The sequence below is a fragment of the Priapulus caudatus genome, unplaced genomic scaffold (genome assembly GCF_000485595.1).
Source record: "Priapulus caudatus unplaced genomic scaffold, Priapulus_caudatus-5.0.1 Scaffold543, whole genome shotgun sequence".
Classification (NCBI taxonomy): domain Eukaryota; kingdom Metazoa; phylum Priapulida; class Priapulimorpha; order Priapulimorphida; family Priapulidae; genus Priapulus; species Priapulus caudatus.
The window spans coordinates 57309-68036 of NW_014577604.1; the positions used below are offsets into that span (position 1 = coordinate 57309).

The 10728-nt window shown below is 44.3% G+C and overlaps 1 protein-coding gene across 1 annotated transcript in view; it reads left to right on the forward strand.

Annotated features, from left to right (window-relative positions):
• Nucleotides 1-9579: 9579 nt before the first annotated feature.
• LOC106811480 (pre-mRNA-splicing factor ISY1 homolog) overlaps nt 9580-10728 on the forward strand; it is a 16905-nt gene continuing 15756 nt past the window's right edge. Inside the window, exons 1-2 of the mRNA XM_014815117.1 lie at nt 9580-9790; nt 10087-10109. Coding sequence (XP_014670603.1) covers nt 9788-9790; nt 10087-10109 — 26 coding nt within the window. The 5' untranslated portion in view covers nt 9580-9787. The remainder of the gene's footprint in view (nt 9791-10086; nt 10110-10728) is intronic.

The following is a 10728-nucleotide window of genomic DNA, read 5'->3' on the forward strand; positions in this document are numbered from 1 at the left end:
TCACCTGAAATCGAAACGAAGAGCCGGTGGGTGGCAAAGCGACGACAGATTTACGCGAGATGCCTTCTGTGGTCGTCGTGGCGACGGATAGAGGCGCGAGCGTCTGTCTATAGCGTGTTTTTACCGCAACAAAATTTTTTCCGGGACGCACTGTGTAACAATGGGACTCATCGTCGGAAAACGTGCATTTACGAACGCGATATCGGAAATGCGTGTGAATAGCATGTCATTATACAAGTAATTATTGCTACATCGTAACAGTCGCAGTGAGTGCATTCTATCGCGAGTGTTAAAGGAAGCCACAGACACATGCAGGGTTCTGCCCACGGTGGGCGGCGGTGGGCGGGTGTGCCCGGCACTCGCGGTTGCCGCCCGGCACTAATTTTTGATATAAAAGATTTTTTTTTTTAAGTCTGATATATGGGCTTTTTATTACTCAGAATGCAGGAAATTGAGTTTCAGACTATCCAAAATCAAAAATTTTCCGGTTGGGCATGCCCCCGGAGCCTCCTAGATTGGCTTCGCGCCTACGGCGCTTGCAATTGGATGCGCCCGGCACTAAAAAATCATGGGCAGAACCCTGACATGCTATATCTCATCTAGGAAGCGTGAGAGATCGAGCGATGACGATGTAGCAACAGTTTACACCTGCTTGAGTTACACGAGCTAGGTGCAAAACGATAGACGTCGCGACGAAACGAAACGAGATGCTAGTTGACGTAAACGACAGGCGATACATGAAATGAGGAGATGATGCCATATTAAACACCGACGACGACAACAGTGCTGCAAACCACGTGTTCACTGCCTGTCGCTGGAAGGAGTAGAAGTGGACAGGCAACGATGGCATGCTCACAGACAGATCTATGTGCTGCGTGTGAAGACGTGAAATTAGTGGAATTATAGCGCGACCCAGTTCTGGCAGAACGCTACAAGGTCAGTATACATACGGACAGACAGACATGCATCTGCCGGCAAGCTACACACGCGCTAACGGCATTTATTTGGATGCGACGGGACAGACAAGTAAAATGCACTAGTATCGAGCGACTTTTACATTGTGGAGCTGGCAGAGTGAAAGTATACCAGTGTTAGAAATGGCAGCCCGTTTCCTGGTCCGGGACCGCTAACTTTAGAGCAGGACTGGATAATTTTTATTGGATATATCGCTATACGTTGTAATATTATATTATAAAAACACGACTGGCTTCAAGGTTTTCCCCGACCTTTTTCCAAAACTGGTTTAGTGTTCGCATTTACTGTCAACAGGGTACATGATACACAACATCGTCTAGCTGAACACAAACGTCTTCTTTATTAAGCCGCTAGAATTTATTTTTGAATTTATTTTTCACTTTTCAGAATTATTTCCATGACTGTGTTTAGCAGAATGACTCACAAGCAGACTCAAGGGTCTACAGTCCTAGCATTGTGTCGTATTTTATAACCACAAGATATAATAATATACCAATGTAATTATGCTGACGGCGAGAAACGACACCGACGGCAACGGCACTAATAACGCCGACGAAAAAATAACATTATTAAACGGTGGTGTAGATAATGTAATGAATCTCAATCTCTGCCACCGAAAATACATGTTGAAAACCGCTGCTGCAGTTTTGCGGTATACAAGCAAGCAGACCATGTTATCATGAGTCAAGCACGGGTATTGACACAGACGTGCACTGGTAAGGGGAAGGAGAGTTCACACTAGACATCGTCCCCCACACGGTACATCTACTGCATCTACTGCTACAGGGTTCATAGTAGTAAGACACATGTTGAAATAATGACTTATAAGACCCTTTCTGGAGGCCAAAATAAGACTTTTTTACGCGATTTCTGATAGATCACCGACTATTAAAGTACACTAATAATATTTATATACACAATTGCACTGCAGATTTAATTATTCCGTATTATATATACAACAATTCTTACTCTAAGTCGAGAACAGTTTATAAAATTGGCAAAAAATAAGGACTATTAAGTACTTTTCTAAGATTTCACCAAAAATAAGTACTAATAAGGGCCCTTATTTTATTTTTGGCAAGTTAGGGTTGGGGTTAGGGTTAGGAAGTAGGCGTAGGCGACTCCCTAGACTCGTTAGTGGAGTAGGCGAGGTACGGTACGGCATATTAGATAGTACCAGGGTACGTTCCGGTATACCGGACCATACCCAGGGTACGTTCCGCAGTACCCTGGAGGACATAGACCTTCTCACCGCTGCTGCCCTCTACATCTCATCATTGTTATTACATTAGTACTTCCCACTCGTCCTGTTACACCTGTAGGTCTGTGCTGGAAATAGCATCACCAGAATGGGACTAGAATGTCCAGAATAACTTTTGAGCAGATCCAGCTAGTTTTTATCGATTTCACTACTGTTTACATAGTAGAAATAAACAAATTAAAATATCAGAACTGGGTTTATAGAGTCGTTCACAAGACTGCATCTATAGACCAACTGCATAGACAACTTGGACATACCAGCACGGCAGGGTAGGGCAAATGTAACACATAGATGTACAGCAAGGGGGTATATTAAAGGGTTTCTTATAGTTATACATAACAGGGCCACAGTGTGCGCACCGCCGTTGTCATATTTAACATCGCCGATGTGAAAATGTTCCTGCATTTACTGATAAGTATATCCTGTATCTATACACCTATAAGTATATCAATACATCCTGTAAATTTGAATCCATCATGCGCGTTTTTTCCCAAACTGGCCATTACCTTCTTTTTCTAATTTTCCCTCAGAAGAAACCCAGAACACATCACCAATACAGGTAAGACAAAGGGTAAGACCTGTATGATATATAGATCTCTGTTCTGCAGGAGACTGTAGCGGTTGCTGTACAAGCCGCACTACAGCGGCGATTAACACACAACTCCAACGAACAGAATTTTTACCTGTACACACACACAGACAGGAAACCTCGCACACACTCACTTCCACACGCGATATCCAACACGGTATCTGCCAGCTATCCAGCCATGCGCAATTCACAACGGATGCCGCACTGTGCACGTTACTAACTGCGCGGACCTAAGACCTTCTATGAATGAGATGCATGCTGCATGGCTTAACACTTTCATTGATACACGACGCAAACGACACCACAGTAGACATCGGCAATTTCTGCAGCATTACCCCATGCGGCGAGTGCTTCCCCCCCCCACATCACTCGCTCGCTCGTATTTGCGAAGGTTACAAACTTCTCCGGTAATTGATTGGGCAACGCTGATCGCTAACCGTACTCTACGTGTATTACACTAGCATGCTAGATGTACGCCCACTGGCAGCAAGCGGAAAGGTGTATAGTATCAAGAGCCCATTAACCCCCCAGAGCGTACAACGCTGAAATAGGAAAACCATGGTGTCATTTCAGAAAAATTAATAAAGTTTACCTACCTTATTTTGATACTTCTCTACCGGAATATTATGCAGGAGTCATAGCTAGCCAATATAAGATCAACCGCTTGTCTCTACGATGTTCCTATGCCGAGATATAAAGCGCTAAAAATCGAGTAATTCTAGGTAATCCTAGCGCCATATCACCCAGTAACACGCCTCTCGCGCGTTTAGTGACTGCATAGATATATACAACATGCTAACCATGTGTTGTATATATCTATGCAGTCACTAAAAGTGCGAGAGGCGTGTTACTGGGTGATATGGCGCTAGGATTACCTAGAATTACTCGATTTTTAGCGCTTTATATCTCGGCATAGGAACATCGTAGAGACAAGCGGTTGATCTTATATTGGCTAGCTATGACTCCTGCATAATATTCCGGTAGAGAAGTATCAAAATAAGGTAGGTAAACTTTATTAAGTTTGCTGAAACGACACCATGGTTTTCCTATTTCAGCGTTGTACACTCGGGGGTTAATGGGCTCTTGATAGTATGTAGTGCGTGGCTCTCCTTCGTCCATTAAAATTCCGAAGGTTACAGGTAAACGCAGCAGTAACCATACCCCGGGTGTGACTTACGAATCGGGCAACATTCAGGGATACCAGGTAAACTGTAGTGGGTACACGGGCAACCATGGCAACCCCACCACTCGCTTTCGTCATTCCAGGGTACAGGGTGTCGCCATGGCAACCGCACCGCTCCCTCTCGTCGTTCCAGGTTACCGGGTGTCGCCACGGCGACCGCGTCTCTCGCTCACAGACGCGTGCGAGTTCGAGCTCTCAGCATCTTACCTAGCCCATCCTCGTTGGGGAAGTCCGACTGGAGGCTGAACAGGCTTCCCGCCTCGCTGGCCGCGTCCGAATCCCCGCTGCCGTTCGCCATCGGACGAGCGACCTCCGGCGCCCCCTTGCGGTCACCTGAAATCGAAACGAAGAGCCGGTGGGTGGCAAAGCGACGACAGATTTACGCGAGATGCCTTCTGTGGTCGTCGTGGCGACGGATAGAGGCGCGAGCGTCTGTCTATAGCGTGTTTTTACCGCAACAAAATTTTTTCCGGGACGCACTGTGTAACAATGGGACTCATCGTCGGAAAACGTGCATTTACGAACGCGATATCGGAAATGCGTGTGAATAGCATGTCATTATACAAGTAATTATTGCTACATCGTAACAGTCGCAGTGAGTGCATTCTATCGCGAGTGTTAAAGGAAGCCACAGACACATGCAGGGTTCTGCCCACGGTGGGCGGCGGTGACGGGCTGTGCCCGGCACTCGCGGTTGGCCCGCCGGCCTAACATTTTTGACTATTAAAGATTTTTTTTTAAGATGCTTGATATAGGGCTTTTTATTACTCAGAATGCAGGAAATGAGTTTAGACCTCATCCAAAAATCCAAAACTTTTCCGCGTTGGGCATGCCCCCGGGAGCCTCCGTAGATTGGCTCGCGGCCTACGGCGCCACTCTGCAATTGGATGCGCCCAGCACTAAAAACATCATGGGCAGAACCCTGACATGCTATATCTCATCTAGAAGCCGTGAGAGATCGAGCGATGACGATGTGCAAACAGTTTACACCTGCCTTGAGTTACACGAGCCTTAGGTGCAAACACAATAGACGTTCGCGACCGAAAACGAAACGAGATGCTGTTGACGTAAAACACTGGCGGATCACGAATGAGGAGATGATGCCATATTAAACACGACGACGACAACAGTGCTGCAAACCACCTGTTCACTTTGCCTGTCGCTGGAAGGCGAGTAAGGAAGTGGACAAGCAACGATGGCATTGCTCACAGACAGATCTATGCTGCTGAGTGTGTGAGACGTGAAATTAGTGATTATAGCGCCGACCCAGTTCTGGCAGAACGCTACAAGGTCAGATTTATACATACGGACAGACAGACATGCATTCTGCCGGCAGCCTACACACGCGTAACGGCACTTTTTTGGAATGCGACGAGGACAGACAACTAAAATGCCACTAGTATCGCGCCGACTTTTACACTTGTGGAGCTTTGGCAGAGTGAAGATACCAGTGTTAGAAATGCCAGCCCGTTTCCTGCGTCCGGGACCGCCTACTTTACGAGCAGCACTGGATAATTTTTATTTGGGATATATCCGCTATACGTTGTGTAAATCATTATATAGAAAACCACGACTGGCTTTCAAGGTTTTCCCCGACCTTTTTGCCAAACTGGATTTCGTGTTGCATTTACTGTCAACAGGCGTACATGTACACAACACTTCGTCTAGCTGACACAAAACGTCTTCTTTATTAAGCCGCTAGATATTAATTTTTGAATTCTGATTTTTCACTTTCGAATTATTTCCTAGACCTGTGTTTAGGCAGAATGACTCACAAGCAGCTCAAGGGTCTACAGTCTAGCAGTGTGTCGTATTTTATAACCACAAGATATAACTATATGTACCAATGTAATTATGCTTGACGGCGTAGAACGACACCGACCGGCACGCCCACTAATAACAGCCGACGAAAAAATAACATATTAAACGGATGGTGCTTAGATAATGTTAATGAATCTCAATCTCTGCCCGAAAATACAGGGTTTGAAAACCGCTTGCTGGCGTTTTGCGTAGTATACAAGCAAGCAACCATGTTATCATGAGTCAAGCAACGCACGGTATTTGACACAGAGTGCCACTGGTAAGGGGAAGGGAGAGTTCACACGTAGACCATCGTCCCACACGTACATCTACTTGCAATCTAACTGCTACAGAGGTTCATCAGTAGTAAGGACAACATGCTTGAAATAATGACTTATAAGACCCTTTTCTGGAAGGCCCAAAAATAAGACTTTTTTACTGCGATTTCATGACTAGAATCACGGACTTTAAGTACACTAATATACTTTATTATAACACATCTTGCACTGCAGATTAATTATTCCGATTATAATATACAACAATTCTTACTCTAAGTCGATGAACGTTTTATAAAATTGCAAAAAATAAGGACTATTAAGCTACTCTTTTCTAAGATTTCACCAATAAGTTACGAATAAGGCCCTTTATTATCTATTTTTGGCCAAATAAGTATTATAAGACTTTTGGAAGAGCCCACTCGACACCCTGTGATTATGCCATCAGATGCAAAGAAATGCTGTGTGATTACGACTAGTAGTGTTGTGCCGCTAGACGCACGCTGGCCGGTCACAGCGTACCCTCGCTGATAGAGGCCAGCCACGTATGACTCTTCGTAGCTTTCTACGCCCGAGCGGCTGGCGTAATAACAATTAAATGTTGATTAAACGTACTGCCGTACGTGTTGTGACGTGTGGTGTGTCGTCGTCGTGCGTTGTGTATTGCTGCTGTGCATGCCGAGCGGGTGGTTGTGTGTTGGTGTGCGTGGTTTGTGGTGTGTGTGTGTTGTGAACAGTTGTGTGTGTATTCAGTGTATCGTCACGATTCATCGATTATACTCGATCATCGTTGAACGTTGGCCTCGAACCAAGCGCCTGGGTTATCCAATCCATAATCGATTCATCGAAATTAAAGTCCAAACTATAAATGTATGTTTAGCTACTATACAAGATTATCCCTTTATTAACATACATGTGTTATACACACAGCTAGTAAACAGTTGCAAAACAAACAGTAAACAGCACACACGTATGCACACGACGTTTAGCCCCGCAGGCATTCAACACCCCGAGTTAACGATTGTAACCGATCATCGGATTTACTTGGGTCCAACGCAATGAAGCGATTTACGGAAATTACAACGCATGGACAACATAGTGCTGATATGTGTGCTGCATGAATGTGTGTGGACGTTCGCAGCTGTGTGGCTTGCAGTGTGTGCAATGCGTGTGTGCGTAGGTGTGTGTGTGTAAACTGTTTGTGGTGTTGTGTGTGTGTTGTGATGTGTGTGAACCTGCACCTCTCTCCGTGTGTGTGTGTGTGTGCGTGTGTATGTGTGTGCATGCGGCGCGCCGGGGGTGTGTGTGTGACAGTGTTGTGTGTATGTGTGTGCATGCATGTGGTGTGCTGTGTACATGTGTGTGCATGCATGTGTGCGGCTCTGTGTGTGTTATGTGTCACTGTTTTTGGTGTGTCGCGCCTGCGACTGGTGCGTGCATGGGGTGGCTGGTGTTTGTGTGGCATGTGCTTGTTATGTGTGTACGTGCCTCATGTGTGATGCATGCTGTGTAGAGCTCTACAGTGTACGCTCCGTCTCTCCTCGCTACTGGGAGCTGTAGCAGGACGAAGGGGCTACACCGTAGCAGCTATTTCTGGTTTAGGGACAAGGATTAGAGCTTGTTTCACATTTGCACGTTGTCGCACATTTGCGAAAATGAATGGTGGTCAGACGGCTTATATCATGAAACGGTTCAAGGAATAGAGATGATGTCCAGGACGGTGATTAGCGATAGGAGGATGTTTATAACTTGAGCATGCCCCCTCTCTATCCTTGCAGCACGACGAGCCGTTCATTATATACATAACCTCTGTTTAAGGGGCTAGCCTCCAGGAAACGGGATGCTAGGGTCCCGGTTAGATACTGTTCAGATTCTGGGTCGGGCGCCACAATTCCTCACAGGTAGTTGGGCCTCGGTATCCACCATCGACACAGCTTAGCGTCACAGTTATAGCCTCAACGAATCTATAAAACCTCTGGCTTGCTCGCCGGTAACTGGGCGCTACTGGGCCGCTACTATATTTATTGAGTATGCCGTTTTTCTGAGATGAATTGGATCAAAACAACCAGACAGCCGGCCATGTCTGCCATGCTTCAGTGCAACTCAAATCGGCAAATTGGACCTGTTTTCACACTGCGTTAGGACAAATACAACGCAAGTACATATCTTCGCAATGATAATATTAGTTGTTGTAGTATGACGATTCCTGTTCTTTCAACTGTTTAATACTTTACTATATGAATTTACGAGCTATATTGATGCTTCTTTATCGCTCGCGCCAACGCAAGTAGCCACCGTATGCGTATGTTATGATCGGCTTCGGGTTATTCCGCGTGCGGTTTCGAAAATCCATGCGCGATTGCTAACATGGCGGATTGGGCGGTCTTTAGGTGAAATTGCGGTTTTGGCTCTTGAATTTACCGCGTACTGTTGCACAGCAAACTGAAGTAATTAGTTTTTAATAACAACGCTGCGATACCTTAACGGTGCAAGGTTATATTTGATACAAAACAAGGCAGAAATGCTTAGATGATCATTTTATTTGAGATATACGTAATTGTTCGGTAGTTTTTGTACAGCTACAAGATTTTTCAATGGATGGATGTCAGGCGGTGTATTGACGTTAGTCACACAGCCTGGTCGGGTTATGTTAGTGCCTGTGGTACGTCGCATGTGGGAAATACTGTATGAATCGGTCAGATTGGTTTCAGAGGGGCTAGAAACAGATCTAGAAGCTGAGTTAGTTATCAGCTTATAGCAAGAAACACATTAACACAATTAACAAGAAAGCAGTTCCAAAATTAGAAATACGTTAAGCAGAAGTAGCATGTGAAATTTCTGTGAATGACTGCATGATTATGTTTTAATGTAGGCCTAATGTAAATGTAGTACTAGACTACTACTAGTAATGAATTATTGAATACTAATTGCCTAAGCGACTGCTCCCGTGCTAGAAGTTGCGACACGTAACGAAGCATTGCTATTACATGTTTAACAAGGCCATCCAACGCAGACTAGGGTGCGTGAAACATGGAATACGCCATCTGAACAACCAGATGGTCGAATAGCAATGAGTGAGTATGCGACCAGCACTGCAGCTGTGTGTTGGTATGCACTGTAGTCTGTACAAGTGATACTAACCTTTCCCAGACCTTTTCTGCTTCTGCTTCTCGCTTCCTCGTTTAGGCATCGCGCCAGAATTTTCCTACGGCGAGTTATCGTCAAGAAGGTAATAGAGTTCCTCGTGAATAATTAACGCGAAAACTGCCTTCGATTCGTAGTAAATGTAAGGAGAAATTCGCTTCCCAACTGCAGCTCATGTTACACGATGAACGTGAAACGTGATCAACGATTCAGGCAGGCGTTCACCCGAGTCTTACAAACTCATGCACCCTCATAGAACGCAATGCAATGCCGGCATGCCGGGAAGGGTTCTTTTAGGATTATGGTAAATTATGTCGCAATCGCGGTTTACCCGAGAGAGGGCGCTAGCTGTGTACTCAAATGGAAACGTGTTTTGAGCGTGGGAAACCTTGTTAATTTTGTATTCAACGTTGAGTTTTTCATGAATTTCAGCGTATGATTATATTTTACATTGCTATGACAAATAATTTTGTCCTTTAACCTAATACTTTAGTTCTATGAAATCTGATTAGCTTTGATATACGAAATTTTGTCAGAGCAAGGAAAATTAATTGTAAACAATGGTAAGTCGGTCACAGACACACATCGTCACACTACTACTACTACTAGTAGTAGTACTACATAGTACATGATTAATTATACATAGAATGATCATTGCTAAATGAACTACACATTGCAATCTTTCTACTATTCTAGGAATCATAATGATAATAATCCGCATTCTTTATCAGTTTATTATATCATGCACTTAATGATTAGATCGTGGTTGGCCCATCTATATTTGGGCTATTTCAAATACATTGAATGATTGATTGAACCCACCTAATTCAATTGTTATGACTTGTTTTTATGTTTGCAGGCTAGAAATGCTGAAAAGGCGATGTGAGTATACTAATTACTAATGGTAGTTTTGTTAGAATCAATGTAAAGCGAAGAAATATAAAGGATAGTTTGGCCAGGCGTAGAAATTAGAATGTAGTAAAGAGCATACACTGGGTGTTCGTAGTGCTTCCTACATACCAATGCTACAGACAGCGTCAATAAAGACAATAAGTATCTGAAGCTCTTATTTCAGACATCTAAAAGACTCGGGTGGTAATGTATCAGGGGCGGATCCAGGGGGGGTGCAGGGGGTGCGCACCCCCCCTAAAAATTTTGAGTTGCCCTTTTTTCTGGCCCACGGGAATTTTTTTTCTCCAATTTAAAAAAAAATAATATAGATTTTTAAGCAGAAAAAATACTGAAAAATAAGTTGATGTTTTCCGAGGAGTTTTTTAGGGGGGACGGGGGGCTGACCCGACTTGTTTTCTGGGCTGCGACAGATCGCCGCCAGGCTGCGCCACCGTTGATTGCTTTGTTATAGACTGGTACCCTCCTGGGGTAATAACCCCCCTCTAATTTTGCTTCAATAATTTCATTCTGAATAGTTTTCGATGTTATCTTGCTTATGCATTTTTTTACATAAAACGTACTTAGTAGTACTATTACTATATTCTCTCTG